The sequence below is a fragment of the Capsella rubella genome, unplaced genomic scaffold, assembly GCF_000375325.1.
Source record: "Capsella rubella cultivar Monte Gargano unplaced genomic scaffold, Caprub1_0 scaffold_3, whole genome shotgun sequence".
Taxonomy (NCBI): domain Eukaryota; kingdom Viridiplantae; phylum Streptophyta; class Magnoliopsida; order Brassicales; family Brassicaceae; genus Capsella; species Capsella rubella.
In genome coordinates this window covers 6314209-6329430 of record NW_006238921.1, presented here as the reverse complement: position 1 = coordinate 6329430, position 15222 = coordinate 6314209, and the positions used below count along the sequence as shown (strand labels likewise).

The 15222-nt window shown below is 41.2% G+C and overlaps 3 protein-coding genes across 4 annotated transcripts; 1 reads left to right on the top strand and 2 right to left on the bottom strand.

Annotated features, from left to right (window-relative positions):
* Positions 1 to 138: 138 nt before the first annotated feature.
* On the top strand, positions 139 to 5103 carry LOC17890976 (pentatricopeptide repeat-containing protein At3g18110, chloroplastic). 2 transcript variants are annotated; one of them, XM_006296768.2, is made up of 4 exons: positions 139 to 3717; positions 3867 to 4067; positions 4195 to 4285; positions 4433 to 5103. In XM_006296768.2, the coding sequence occupies exons 1-4, from the start codon at positions 176 to 178 to the stop codon at positions 4943 to 4945; spliced, it is 4347 nt and encodes a 1448-aa protein (XP_006296830.1). In that variant the 5' UTR covers positions 139 to 175; the 3' UTR covers positions 4946 to 5103. The 2 variants fall into 2 exon arrangements, with proteins under 2 accessions (XP_006296830.1, XP_023641073.1); XM_023785305.1 differs by lacking the exons at positions 4195 to 4285; positions 4433 to 5103 and having other exon boundaries at positions 3875 to 3961.
* Positions 5104 to 5150: 47 nt separating this feature from the next.
* On the bottom strand, positions 5151 to 9123 carry LOC17893350 (snRNA-activating protein complex subunit 4). The gene is made up of 7 exons (XM_006296936.2): positions 8574 to 9123; positions 7580 to 8094; positions 7269 to 7468; positions 6972 to 7124; positions 6530 to 6844; positions 5679 to 6182; positions 5151 to 5601 (listed from the first exon to the last, which is right to left on the bottom strand). Exons 1-7 carry the CDS (start codon positions 9028 to 9030, stop codon positions 5292 to 5294), a joined length of 2454 nt encoding a protein of 817 aa, XP_006296998.1. The 5' UTR covers positions 9031 to 9123; the 3' UTR covers positions 5151 to 5291.
* A 184-nt stretch (positions 9124 to 9307) lies between these two features.
* LOC17892652 (DNA-directed RNA polymerases IV and V subunit 2) lies at positions 9308 to 15193 on the bottom strand. The gene is given in 9 exon segments (XM_023785809.1): positions 9308 to 10108; positions 10648 to 10955; positions 11051 to 11944; positions 12085 to 12376; positions 12770 to 13608; positions 13611 to 13658; positions 13812 to 14039; positions 14384 to 14810; positions 15028 to 15193. Coding segments are annotated over 8 exon segments (3516 nt in total). The 5' UTR covers positions 14789 to 14810; positions 15028 to 15193; the 3' UTR covers positions 9308 to 9606.
* Positions 15194 to 15222: the final 29 nt, after the last annotated feature.

The following is a 15222-nucleotide window of genomic DNA, read 5'->3' as shown; positions in this document are numbered from 1 at the left end:
CAACAAAACGGCAGGGTGTCTGTTTATAAAAAACTAAGACAGCAAGGAGTTTTTCTTCTTCCAAGAGACACTAATAAAAAAAGTATCAATGGCTCTCTCTCTCACACACTCACATATCTATCTAATTAACGGCAGTAATGCTGCAACGGATTTATGAAGGTGAGAGAAGATAATAATGGCGGTTTCTGCAGGGGCTTTAGCTTTTCCTCCTGCTTTATCCGTTCGCGCCACCCTTAGTCCGGAGAATAAAGATGAACAACAAGGGAACATCAGCAGCACTAGCTCTACCCAGAAATTCACTTATAGTCGAGCTTCTCCCGCTGTCCGATGGCCACATTTGAATCTCCGTGAGACTTACGATTCCAGAACTTCAACACCATCCCAACCCGTTTCTTCTCCTCTTTCTTCAACCGATGTCTCCGATATACCGGATTCCGGTGAAGTCGTCGACTCAATTGGCGCCAGCGCGCAGCAAAAGACGAAAGGTGATGAAGCCGCCATCGTGGCGAGTCGGAGAAGGAGAGTGAAGAAATTGAACAAGGTGGCTCTGATAAAGGCCAAGGATTGGAGAGAGAGGGTGAAGTTTCTGACTGATAAGATTCTGAGCCTGAAACCTAATCAGTTCGTTGCGGATATTCTCGATGCTCGCCCTGTTCAGATGACTCCTACGGATTACTGTTTCGTCGTCAAATCGGTTGGTCAGGAGAGCTGGCAACGAGCTCTTGAGGTTTTTGAGTGGCTCAATCTCCGTCATTGGCACTCACCTAATGCTCGTATGGTGGCAGCTATACTCGGTGTTTTGGGACGGTGGAATCAGGAGTCGCTTGCGGTTGAGATTTTCACTAGGGCTGAGCCAACCGTCGGAGACACCGTTCAAGTGTACAACGCAATGATGGGGGTGTATTCTCGTAGTGGCAAGTTTTCAAAGGCACAAGAGCTGCTCGATGCAATGCGTCACAGAGGGTGTGTTCCAGACCTTATTAGTTTCAATACTCTTATCAATGCCAGGCTTAAGTCGGGTGGGTTGACTCCAAATCTGGCTGTTGAGCTATTAGAGATGGTGAGGACTTCGGGTCTTAGGCCAGATGCTATCACTTACAACACTCTTCTTAGTGCCTGTTCGCGGTATTCTAATTTGGAGGGTGCAGTTAAGGTTTTTGAGGACATGGAAGCTCATCGGTGTCAGCCTGACTTGTGGACTTATAATGCCATGATATCTGTTTATGGAAGATGTGGGCTCGCTACTGAAGCCGAGAGGCTCTTCACGGAGCTGGAGCTTAAAGGTTATTTTCCTGATGCAGTGACATACAACTCTTTGCTCTATGCTTTTGCTAGGGAAAGAAATACAGAGAAGGTGAAAGAGGTGTACCAAGAAATGCAGAAAATGGGGTTTGGGAAAGACGAGATGACTTATAACACGATCATTCACATGTATGGCAAGCAGGGGCAACTTGATCTTGCGCTGCAGCTTTATAAGGACATGAAAGGTTTGTCAGGTAGAAATCCTGATGCTATTACTTACACTGTTTTGATTGATTCACTTGGAAAAGCAAACAGAACAGTGGAAGCCGCAACTTTAATGTCTGAGATGCTTGACGTTGGGATCAAACCAACTCTGCAGACCTACAGTGCTCTTATCTGCGGTTATGCCAAGGCTGGGAAGCGAGAGGAGGCTGAGAATACTTTCAGTTGCATGTTGCGCTCAGGCACTAAACCTGATAATTTAGCGTATTCTGTGATGTTGGATATATTACTAAGAGGCAACGAGACAATAAAGGCATGGGTTTTATATCGTGATATGATTTCTGACTGTCTTACACCGTCTCACGGTCTGTATGAGTTGATGATACTTGGACTTATGAAGGAAAACAGGTCAGACGACATTCAGAAAACCATCAGAGACATGGAAGAATTGTGTGGCATGAACCCACTAGAAATTTCATCAGTTCTTGTTAAGGGTGAATGCTTTGACCTTGCTGCTAGACAGTTGAAAGTGGCTATCACCAATGGGTATGACTTGGAAAACGACACTCTATTGTCTATTTTGGGTTCCTACAGTTCATCGGGCAGACATTCAGAAGCGTTTGAGTTACTTGAATTTTTGAAAGACCACGCCAGTGGATCTAAAAGGCTTATAAACGAAGCTCTAACTGTTCTACATTGCAAGGTTAACAATATAAGTGCTGCTCTAGATGAATATTTTGCTGACCCATGTGTTCATGGCTGGTGTTGTGGCAGTTCCACCATGTATGAAACTCTATTACACTGCTGTGTAGCAAATGAACATTACGCTGAAGCTTCTCAAATTTTCTCTGACTTGAGACTATCTAGCTGCGAAGCATCAGAAAGTGTTTATAAAAGCATGGTTGTTGTGTATTGCAAGCTTGGCTTTCCGGAGACAGCTCATCAAGTGGTTAATCAAGCTGAGACAAAAGGCTTCCACTTTGCTTGTTCGCCTATGTATACTGATATGATTGAGGCTTATGGAAAGCTAAAGCTATGGCAGAAAGCGGAGAGTGTGGTTGGAAACCTAAGACAAAGTGGACGAACACCTGATCTGAAGACATGGAACAGCTTAATGTCGGCTTATGCTGAGTGTGGCTGTTACGAGCGGGCAAGGGCTATTTTTAACACTATGATGAGGGATGGTCCGCCTCCTACTGTTGAATCCATCAATATCTTGTTGCATGCTTTGTGTGTTGATGGAAGACTTGAAGAGCTCTACGTTGTTGTTGAAGAATTGCAAGATATGGGCTTTAAGATTAGTAAAAGCTCCATTCTTTTGATGCTTGACGCATTTGCCCGGGCTGGAAATATCTTTGAGGTAAAGAAGATATACAGTAGCATGAAAGCTGCTGGTTACTTACCCACGATTCGCCTTTATAGGATGATGATTGAGCTTCTCTGCAAAGGGAAACGAGTTAGAGATGCTGAAATTATGGTCTCTGAAATGGAAGAGGCCAATTTCAAGGTTGAGCTCGCTATATGGAATTCCATGCTGAAGATGTATACTGCTATCGATGATTACAAGAAGACAGTTCAAGTATATCAGAGGATAAAAGAAACCGGACTGGAACCAGATGAGACCACTTACAATACTCTGATTATAATGTATTGTAGAGACAGACGACCAGAAGAAGGGTACTTGCTTATGCAGAAAATGAGAAATATTGGTCTGGACCCAAAACTGGACACATACAAGAGCTTAATCTCTGCCTTTGGCAAGCAAAAATGCCTTGAACAAGCTGAACAACTGTTTGACGAGCTTCTCTCCAAAGGTTATAAACTAGACCGTTCATTTTACCACACGATGATGAAAATATCCCGAGATTCTGGAAGTGAGTTTAAGGCAGAGAAATTGTTGCAAATGATGAAGAATGCGGGAATAGAACCAACACTTGCTACAATGCATTTGCTTATGGTTTCATATAGTTCTTCAGGAAAGCCCCAAGAAGCTGAAAAAGTTCTTAGTAACCTGAAAGAAACAGACGTGGAACTAACAACTCTGCCTTATAGCTCAGTTATTGATGCTTACCTTCGGAGCAGAGATTATAATAGTGGAATAGAAAGGCTTTTGGAAATGAAAAAAGAGGGCCTGGAACCAGACCACAGGATATGGACTTGCTTTGTTAGGGCAGCGAGTTTCTCCAAGGAAAAAAGTGAAGTCATATTGCTGTTGAAAGCTCTTCAAGATATTGGTTTTGATCTTCCTATCAGGTATGGATGATCTGATGCATTCCTCAAAAAAGATTGGTCTGTTAGTCATGTTTATGGTTTTGTAATTAATAAATTGTAAATTTGATACAAGATTTGATATAGTACTAATAATTATGTTTCTTTGTGTGGTTTTTGATGATACCTACAAGGCTTTTAGCTGGAAGAGCTGAGTTGTTAGTGCCTGAGGTGGATGGATGGTTCGAGAAACTGAAACCCATTGAGGACAATGCTGCTCTCAATTTTGCCAATGCTCTTTTAAATCTTCTATGGGCATTTGAACTCAGAGCTACTGCTTCATGGGTATTCCAATTGGCAATCAAAAGGGATATCTTCAGTCGCGATGTTTTTAGGTCAGTCGTCTAAACATATGTCACAGATGGTGCTCCCATGAACTAGTCAACACTTGTTTCTCGTGAAAACGTTTCCAAATTGTAGAGTAATTAGCAGTCACATTTGCGATTGACTTTGATTTGTCAGGGTGGCGGACAAAGACTGGGGTGCTGATTTTAGAAGATTGTCGGGAGGTGCAGCACTTGTTGCCCTGACTCTATGGCTTGACCACATGCAGGCAATTCATCTCTTTCTTCTCTTTTAATGTCTCTGTATATTCGCATCATGTTCCACAAATCCCTTCATAACTGAAGATTGTATGACAATCATTCTCATATTCACCAATAATCCTCAACCTCTGCTACAAGTTTTCTACCATTTTCAGGATGCATCACTTGAAGGGTACCCGGAGTCTCCAAAGTCAGTTGTCTTAATCACAGGGACCGCAGAATACAACGGTATATCCCTGGACAAAACGCTAAAGGCATGTCTCTGGGAGATGGGTTCTCCATTTCTTCCCTGCAAGACGAGAACCGGACTTCTAGTGGCCAAAGCTCACTCTCTGAGAATGTGGTTGAAGGACTCACCATTCTGCTTCGACTTGGAGCTAAAAGACTCGGTGTTGTTACCAGAATCAAACTCGATGGACCTGATCGACGGGTGTTTCATAAGACGTGGACTTGTTCCTGCGTTTAACCACATCAAAGAGAGACTTGGAGGGTTTGTGTCACCAAAGAAGTTTTCAAGACTGGCATTGCTACCAGACGAAATGAGAGAACGAGTGATAAAGAGAGATATAGAAGGACATAGACAGAAGTTAGAGAAGATGAAGAAGAAGAATAAGGGAAATGAAGTGATTAGTGTTAACACTCGAAGGAAGTTCGTCAGAAGTAAGTGACGTCATGATATTATTGTACTCTCCTTTTACATCAACTCATTAGTGATTATTGTATACAGTTTTGATGTTTCTTTTTGTGGATACTAATTAGAAACAAGTGTTCTCATGTAATAATGGTCAATAGGATTAATAAATGAAGAAAAGAGTATTACATCTAACAATTTTCTTACCGTTTCAATAAAAATGTAGATGTACTCTATTACTGTTTCCAAAAATGCCTAGGTTCAACTTATGTATTGTTGAGTTCAAGATGTTTAACTTGTTGTTGGATCAGTGAAAAGATGCTTGGATTAGACATATTTATACATACAACAATTGTCAAAATTTTCAAGAGCAAAAGAAACACCTAATTTAGTGCGTCTTGGTTCTTGATAGGAACTACTGCAGACACTTTCTTCCTCCTAGGCGTAAGTTTCCTTAAACCAGTGGTGTTGTTCGGTGTTTCTGCAACACGTTTGCGACTTCGTCTTTGTTTCTCCTTTGCATTGTCTTGGATCTCGTTATACCTTTCCAATTCCAATGACTTCTCCTCTCCTCCATTGTTTGGTTCCTTTTCACAAACAGTCGCATTCTCTTGTCTAATTACATCTCCTGAGCATTTCTCTAATCCTTTTCTCCGTCTCTTTGGTTGTCTCTCTGCATCTGACTTTCTCTGTCTGCATCAACAAGAAGGTGAGTTTAGATTCACAAAAGATGTCTCTCTGTGTGTGTAAGGAATAATCTATTAACTTACTTGGCTTTGCGTTTATTCTTCAGGGCTACACTATCGGGATCTGGCTCTAGAGATATCTCCGGTAATGCCAAAATAGCGCCTGTGACAAGAGCAGGACGCTCTGATTCCCTGTCAACAAAATTACCTACAATAGCTTCTTTTCGTAACCTTCTAGCTTGTTGCAAAAGAACCACTTGATGAGGATATAAAGTCTTCCATCTCCTCAAGCACTGATTGTCAGTACGACAAGCCAAATGTGAAGCTACCTTGGACCAGCTATATCCATGTTTTCCAATCGCTTCTTTCAACTTTTCATCCTCTTCCTCAGTCCACTTCCCACGATTTACTTTGGGCTCTAAACAATTTACCCATCTCTCTCGACACTGAGTCGCAGTCCGTCCAGGAACAAACTGAGAAATCTTATGCCAGTTTTGAGATCCAAAGAGTGTCACAGCTACTTTCACACGTTTGTCTTCCTCTAAGCTCCATCTCCCTTTTCTCGTAGGGCGAAGGGACTTTTTCCATCTGAGAATATAGAAAGGACGGAAATAAGATAAGCCATTTAATCATGCATCTAAATGCAGCATAAACAAACATAAAAAAAAAAAAAAAAAATTGACAGAAAATAACTTTGTTATACATTCTAAAAGCCTACAAAAATATCAACAATGAGTGTACTGAGGTTAATCCCACGTCGACTAAACATGGACTTCATTGGTGGTTTATAAACCTATAGACTTTTCCCCAAACAAACTAGCTATTGAGACGATAAATCGGACTAAAATAAATTAAATTCATATAATTTAGTAGATGGCCAGAAAGAGACGAGGCTAACTCAAAAGATATGGGTGAATGTAAAAAATAAAACTGACCTGTTTGAGCACTGAGTTCCAGCTCTTCCTTTTAATACATTTGCAACAGATTGCCAGTCTTTATCGCCAAATAACTCTACTGCAGCACGAAGTTGGTCATCTTCCTCAGGAGTCCATTCTTTTCTCAATATGCTTGGATTCAAGCTTCTCTGATATCGAGCCAAACATTGAAATGGGGTCCTATTTGTCCCTAGTGATACCGCAATTTCAACCCAGTCTGTTAGACCCTTTTCTTCGATAATTCGGGGTAGGTTTTTGTCCTCTGCTTCAGTCCACGGACCGTGGTTAATTAATGGATCTTCCGAGCTCATCCACCTACAATGAGGCACAAGTTAAAAAATCCACTGAAATCTCAAAATGAGAGACAGAGTGATGGGTCTATGAAATGAACACCCATAGATGACTAAAAGCAGATTTATCTTCGAAACCAGTGTTAACTTACCGAGCTTCACATTCTGCAGCAGACCGGTCCTTGATATCCAACGAATCCCAATTAATTTTTGGAAGAAACTGCCTAATCATTTCTGGTGTTATCTCAAGATTTCTGATTGATTCATTGATGGTGTCTATATCATATGTAGAATCTTCCAAATCCCTGTTAAGAAATTGCCGTCAGTCAACTCTTTCGGGAAAAATTAAAACGAAAAAAACTTTAATCTGAAAAGATCTAAGCAATAGATTTAAGGGTACTAGGCACCAGAATTTGATACCACTTTCTAACAGGATGAACAAGTAGTACCTGGACTGTTCAATAGCTTCATAAAGTAGTATCTTTTGAACTTCTTGTTTTAGCCCTTTTGCAAGGTTTTTGTTCTCCTCAGTAGACCAATTTCTGCGTTCCACTGAAACTGGATATTTCTCTAATGCCATCCTATACTTTGCAACAAAAGGATTTTCCGGCGGACCCAACATCAAAGGAGATGTCTTTTTATCATTACCCTACAAAAAGAACAGAATTTAGGATAATAAACATTTTCCATCAGGGTCAACAAAAAAGAGACGAGGACTACAAAACAACAGCAGTGGCAGGAAAACAAATCAAAGTATTACCTCGGAGCTATCACAAGGCACACATTTGCGTGCTGAGATTAATTCGACACGAGGATCTTTCCTCTGAGAAAGTGCCAGTTTAGTTCTTCTCTTGCAAGAAGCTTGAAAATCTTTAACTATTTTAACATTTTTCCTGTGTTTCTCGTTCTGCTCGATTGTGGCTTCTATTACTTCCAATTTTCTTCTAAGAAATTTCTGATATGCCCTGTTCTTCCTGATTGCATCAACAAAGGCTTGTGCAGCTTCAGGGAAAGTTGAACTCGCAGCTGGCATAAGAGATAACTGGCTTGTGTCCAGGTGGTCAAGAGGCTCAGTGGAAGTAATGTCATGTACATCAACAGAATGGCCATCTCGTACATCCTCTGAATCTGGCACTGTGACCACTGATTTCCCGTGATCTGGAAAGCTTTCACAAGTATTAGATCTACTCAATATTTCGCGTGAAGGTTCATTGTCCAAGTCATGTACCTGCTTTTTCTTCCCGAGAGAATCATTCCCGAAATTTGCTTCTGAATCTGCAGAGAAATAGTAAGAAATCACCACTAAGGCATAAGCATATTTTCGACATAAAATACTGGATTTGAAAACGAGAAAAAAAAAAGCAAGCCCACATTCTAGCATCATGAATTCATCATATCAACAATCAAACGTAAGACGAGAAAGCTTCAAACTTATTCCATGAGGGACAATATAAAGAAGCATAAACAGACAGTTAAACCCCAAAAGAAAAGATTGAAAAGTTGGGCAGCTTTCCTTTCACACTGAGTGTATAGCTTCTATATAGAATCATAAAACTAGCTTCCACTAGTAGTGAAACCGAAGAGAACCAAAATAATCTTACCCTCTGTAAAACTATCTTAACCACTTGAAGCAGAGTCTTCAGATAACCATAGAAGGAACATTCCAGAAGTAACAAAGAAACAATATCTAACGAATCAGTAGCTAACCCAAATACAAAAGCAACAAGTAAAGGGAATTTCAAAATTGAGCTCACCATAAGCAGAGAATCGCCTACGAATAACTCGAATAGTTTCAAAGTCTTCATCTTCATCGTCATCGTCTGATAAACCAATGCGAGGAAGGGGAACATCCATGGGCAAAGCTAGTTGGCTCGTAATGTTACGTATCATCTCGAAATCGTCTTCACTGTCCGAATCAGAGGGCAATGATAAACCAATGGGAGGACCACCGCTCAAATCCGCATCCTTGGACGGTGCCAATTGGCTGCTAATGGTACGAAGCATCAAATCGTCCTCGTCCTCCGAATCCGACGGCATCTCTCCGCCACCGCCTCCATCCGCTTCAATAGAATTGGTTTTAGCGGAGAATTCATTGGAATTGGCGCCGGCGACCATACAGGCCTGTCTTAACTCTTCGAGTTCTTCACCGATGTCGTCTTCATCGTCATCGTCATCATCGCCGTAAGCCTCGTAAAGGCTGTTCCGGTTCATCGCGTTACAGATAGAGAAAAGACAGTGAAATCGAAGAATGCACGAAACGGCTCCGAGAGAAAAGGTTTATGCCTCTGGGAGAAGAAGAAGACGAAAGGTTTCATTCAAGGTTTATTTATGTTACGGGTCCGAACAATTTAACATGGCGGCATCAGACCAAGCAGCTCGGTCGGGTCGGGCCGGGTCGGATCCGACAGTGATTAGGTCGGATCAAATTGGACACCTTCGCATTAAACTCGAAATTTTAATTATTATTGTAATAATAAGCAACCAAACATAAAAGGAAACCGGATTATATTTTCATAAACAGGTTCGCGTGGACAAAAGAAGCGATTTTTTAAGACACCATTACCATTAACGGTTAAAGAGTCAAATCTCACAAACGCAACACTACGCTCTACGGGTTAGTTCAGTGGCTTGGCTTTTACGATTTCTTCGATTTCGGATAACCCTTACCGAATCAACCATAACCAAATAACCAGAACCGGAGCTACACATAACATAACATGGTCTTAAAAGGCACTACTGAGCCATATATATACCCGATAAATATAGACATAATTATAAAGACAGGAATCAGCAGAGCTTGGTGTCGAAGTTGAGAGTGATTCCCATGCTGAACAGCTCCTGACACAGAAGCTTAGCTCCATAAGGAACATAAACCCTTACCACATGGTCTGGGGATTCGCAGACTCTACAATATGGCCCTCTGATCTTTCTTCCACTGCTTGGAGTCCTCTCGATCACATTCGCATAGGTCTTACATTTCCTGCAGATGTGCATCTGAGAAGAGTCACTGAGGGTGAAGAGACGCTCGTGCAGATTAGCAGATGCACCGTGAGCTATTAGGCAGTCTCGCTCCATTTCTCCAAACTTTATCCCACCAAACCTCTTCCTGTCTGCCACTGGCTGCCGTGTGAGCGGGTGGACTGGTCCAGTGTTTCTGAATTTCACTTTGTCCTCTGACATGTGGACAAGTCGCTGATAGAAAGTTGGGCCCATGAATATCAGAGATCGCATCATCTCCCCTGATCTACCGTTGTAGACCCTTTCGTTTCCCCATCTTGAAAATCCAGCCCTAACCACAAATATTTTACCATTGGTAATGAATCAAGACTCAACAATCAACAATAATCTAAGAAATGTTCAATAAATTAAACACATAATCATAAGGCTCACAACATCAGTTCTCTAACTAATTATACTGGTACATGGAGCCCATTTTTGTGTATTCTCTTCACGTTTATCAGGCGCAATGGGAAAAATTAATCAACCAGAGAACATCGAACTTCTTAGCTTTTTACTCTGACATAGATATTTTCCCGTCATATAAGTCATGCTCATTTCTAGTACTCCTAGGAAACAAAACAAAGATCCACGATGACATGTTTCAAGTAAGGTGCTCAAATCTAGTTTAGTGCCTTGTGCAGTATATTAGCCCAATTTGCTTGTATTGTGCATATCATGTCAACTTTTGGAAATACTGTAGCCAAAGTCCCCATGTTCAAACATCTTCAACCAGGCAATATAATTAATAACTAGTTCCTGCCCTAAATGATATCATCTAATATTCCGTTTTACAAGCTAAAACCTAAAGTCAAAGAGTGAAGAACGTACCTGTGAAGCTGCTCTGTGATTTCAGAGATACTCGGAGTGGAGAAAGGAGTGGCATGACGAGTCACTTTGGTGTATGCTGCAGAGCTACCCTCCTTCTTTTGTATAGGACACGCTATTCCTTTGGAGAGAGCAGCCTCCAAGAGTTGACCCGGTGTTTGCCTAGAAGGGAAAGCGTGCGGGTTTATCACAATATCAGGAACTATGCCTTGGATAGTGAAAGGAAAATTCTGCTGTTCCTCTATATAGCCTAACACACCCTTCTGGCCATGCATACTGGAAAACTTATCTCCAAGGCATGGAGAACGAACCTGCAAGACGTCAAAGCCAATCAATGATACATTCGAGTCATCATAGGAATGCATTCTCTGAAAGACAGCTCGATTCAGTATGATCTAGAACTTACCTGTCTCAGAGAAACTGCAGCAAAATTCTTCCCATCGTCATTGGATGATAATACCACTTTTTGCACAAATCCTTTCTCAGTGTGCTTGAGCTTTACACTGTGATCAGCCCCAGACTCGGTGCATCTGCCAATGACAATATCGCCAGTACTCAAGTTAGCACCAATGTAAGGGAACCCGTCATCATCAAGGCTGTCTACTCTGCCGATTTTGCTGTGTATCTTTCCAAACTGAACAAGCTCATCCATCTTCTTCCTCTTCTCCGAGTCTTTGCTATCAACCTCTGACTTGTAGCTTCTAATCTGCTCTGAACGGAACATACCACGTTCCAGTGAAGCCTTGTTCATCACAATGGAATCCTCTTGGTTGTACCCGAGATGAACATTCACAGCAACAATTGCGTTCTGGCCATTAAACAGCACTTCTTTTTTAAGACACTCCGACGCCAATGTCTTGAAAAGTGGCTTCTGGGGATAGAATAGTTGCTGGGACAGAGTATCGCAGCGAATGTTAGGGTTTGTTGATGAGAACCCAATGGCTTGTTGGCAATGCTTCTGGGACTGGTAGAGAACTCTTCTCCCATGATCGTGATTTGCAAATGGGACAATTGCACAGCTCACACCCAACAAGAATGAGAGGTCCAGTTCGCAATGCGTGTAATTATTTGGTTCCTTCAGAAGATAAGGGATTCCCCATGCTGTATTACAGTCTTCTTCTTCCTCAATCCCAATCAGTTCGAGGATCCCTTGGTCAAGAAGATGCTCAAAAGGATACTGTGTTGGTTTGTCTTGCTTCAACTTGTGGAGATTTTTCACAACCAAGAGAGGTCGGAGTAGTCTACCAGCATCAGTGAAGATTCTCACCTCATTGTCATCTTTATCTCGCTTGATTTCCATCTGCAAAGAAAGTTGTGATACATATATATATAAATGATATACGACACAGATAAAATTCTCATATAGAAAAATCCAAAGCAAATACCAAGCAACACAAGAATATAGAAATCACGCAAGAGATTTGCTGGAACAGAAGATACCTGACGAAGTAAATCATTTTGGCGCCGCACACTTTTTAACTCCGCCACAAAGGATTTAGGATTTGAACATAATCCTACCCAATCTCCATTGAGAAGAACTTTCTGTTTGCCACACAATGGTGTGCTAGTATCATCCATCAGCTCTTCCATTCCACAATCTAAGAACTTTTCCATCACAGGCTCCAAAATTTGAGTGCTAACAAGTCCTAGAAGAGACATGTTCTTCACAAGACCACAATTTTCACCATCTGGAGTTGACAAAAAGCATACTCTGCCCCAGTGAGAGGGATGCCTGTGGCCAACATTACAAAACAATGCAGCCAGAGTTCAGTTTTCAACACAATTTAACTGTGTAACCGCTCACATTGAAAAGTAACCAAATTGGATCATCACAATGCCAACACCAGGAAAAATTCAACAGATAAATTGGCTAAGGAACAAATAAACAAGAACACAGTATCCGATTTTCTTAATAGCAGTATCATCTATACAGGATCAGTATTATACACAGATGGGACTCTGCAGAAACAGTGGTCACCATCATATACTAGATTGAATAAGTTAGCACGAATATCTTAAAAACATTCTAAAGACATGTAAAACTGAGTAAATGCAAACCAAACAGCTTAGTTAAAGTATGTGGAATATATTTCAATAAATAGGGGAGGTGGAAATTTTCACTTACGGATATCTGGCGTCTCCAACCTTGCCAGTATAAAGAACTTGCTGCCGGGTTCTCCTCAGATCAATCAGAGTTTGCAATGGATTTGCGCGACCCAGGTTAGCTACAACACCTGAAACCCTTTCCATCTTCCTGAAAGGGTGAGACCATTGTCCAGTGGAGAAGGCTCTATTAAGCCCATTTGTGATTATGGATGCATCCAAATAATGCTCAATAGGCTTCAAAACACCCTCGCCTGCAAGGTGTTTCTGCATGGCCTTGGTCATGTTTCTTCTAGCATGTGCCAGATGCACTCTTATCTCCCTTTCCAACAGTTCTCCAGCAAGTTCCATTCGCTTGTTCCTGAAACTGTCCCTATTTTCACATTTTCTTTTCCCAGCATATGCACTCAGAAGACACTTCACCATATAGCCAAGGAATCGGGCTTTTTTCTTCAAACTCTGGAGGCCTGGAAACAAATACAGGCGGAGGATGTCATCCACACTTTCAGCAGGAGGGAATTTGGTGTCTTTAATCTGCTTTTCAACAAATGCTAGAGCATTATTCCCATGGCGAAAACCTTCTTTGACTGCATCAGCTTCATGGATAGAAGCTATGAGACTATTGGTAATGCTTGCATCATCTCCATCAAAAGCAATTAGATCCATGGCTTCTTTATCTGATGAAACACCCAGCGCAAAGAAGAGGACCCAGACTGGAATCTCAGTCGACAAGAAGTACACTGTTAGTACTTTCTCCCTTCTCCTATACTCTTCTAATTTCTGATTCTCCGCCAGGCGCACAATGAATCTATTCCTTTTATTTTCAGACCTGAAGGAGACTGTCCATGGTGAATTGGTGAATTGGAAATCCACAGTCTCTTTGTGCACATCTGTTCTTGAGCTATAAACACCTGCAAATAACACAATATAATCTCGTTAGACAGTATACATTCGAAAAAAAAAAAAAAAAACTAAACTTTCACTAATCTGTGCACTAAGATAGTTCAAAATAGAAATCCCGTGAAAGTGAATATGCAAAATGATCCGAAACTGGTGTAACTCACCTTCTCAGCCCCCTTTATAACAAAATATCCACCCTGATCAAAGGCACAATCCCCCTTTTTGCAGTTTTCCTTTCCTTTCTCGCTAGTTTTGCAAAGGATAGATTTCACCATGACAGGTATACTACCAATTAGAATGTCCTGCTTTTTGACATCTAGATCCTTCTTCTCGACATATTCATCTTGTCCAGTCTTGAATTTGTCACTTTTAACAACAGTTTTTGTGAACACCTAGTCAATTTATAAAGTGAAGAGGCAGTTAGACAATAAACTAACCAGTAGTAAGAATAATACATGGACAGAAAAATAGAAACATCATCAAGAGTCTGACAGTATAAGAGTCATTGCATAAAAGCATGAAACACTCAATTAAAGCACAGTGAGGGAATGGAGAAGAACTAAACAACTAAAAGCGTTAGATATTCTTCTTTTCTATTTCATACCAGGTGTTGTTTCACTCTCGACTACAAAGTGATATATTAACTGGTCTTTCAGAGTTTACAAGCGAGGGGAATCATTCATCAATACCAGACAAGCTTACTTCTTTAAGAAAAAGATTTAGTTAGTTTTGTTACCTCAACGTGGACATTCACTTTGATCCTTGCCGAGTATGTCATGTTCTGAAGCCTGGCATGCCATGGGAGAAACTCAAGCTCCTTGTCATCTGAAAAGAATTTGGGCTTCTCCAGTGTGACTTGTCCGAATTTTACAGATGCGTATTTCCAACCATTTTCTTTCTTCTTAGTTGGATCAAAAGATGGTTCCACGAGCATCTCACCAAAGGAATCAAACACATTCTGAAGCCCGTGTTCAATAAAGAAGTTGTAGGAGTTGAGCTGATGACTTATAAGTCCATACTTGTCAAAGAAGGATGTTGCAGCTTTTTTGCAGAAACTCTGGAGAAAATTTTGTCCTAGGTCAGAAGGATTGATCTGCCCAGCAGCCTCAATCTCTTCAATATCCATGTCATCAATATCCATCTCTGATATACCTCAACGCACACTGTACAAACACGGAAACAAAAACCCCAAAGACAGACAGAGAAATGATTAATAAGCCGTGAAAATCATGAGCCACGGAAATGCATCATGCAATCTATGAGCAAAGACATGATACAACCAAAAATTTCCCCCCTTAGAACCCAATCATCCTCAAAAACAAAGGGAAACGAAAGCATATTTTTTTAGAAATTTAAAAGCAGAATCAAAGCTCGTAATACCTAAAACGGGTACCTAGAATTTCTTAAGCTGGCACGATGGAGTAAAACGGCGGTGTCGGAGGAACGCAGAGCAACGTTGCCGGAAAATCGCTGAAGATGCGGAGAGATTCGCCGAAGAAGACGAAAAGAGTCAGAACCCTTGCCTCACTTTTACCAATTCCTTTAAGCGAAGCAGTCGAACGAGTGAGAGAATAG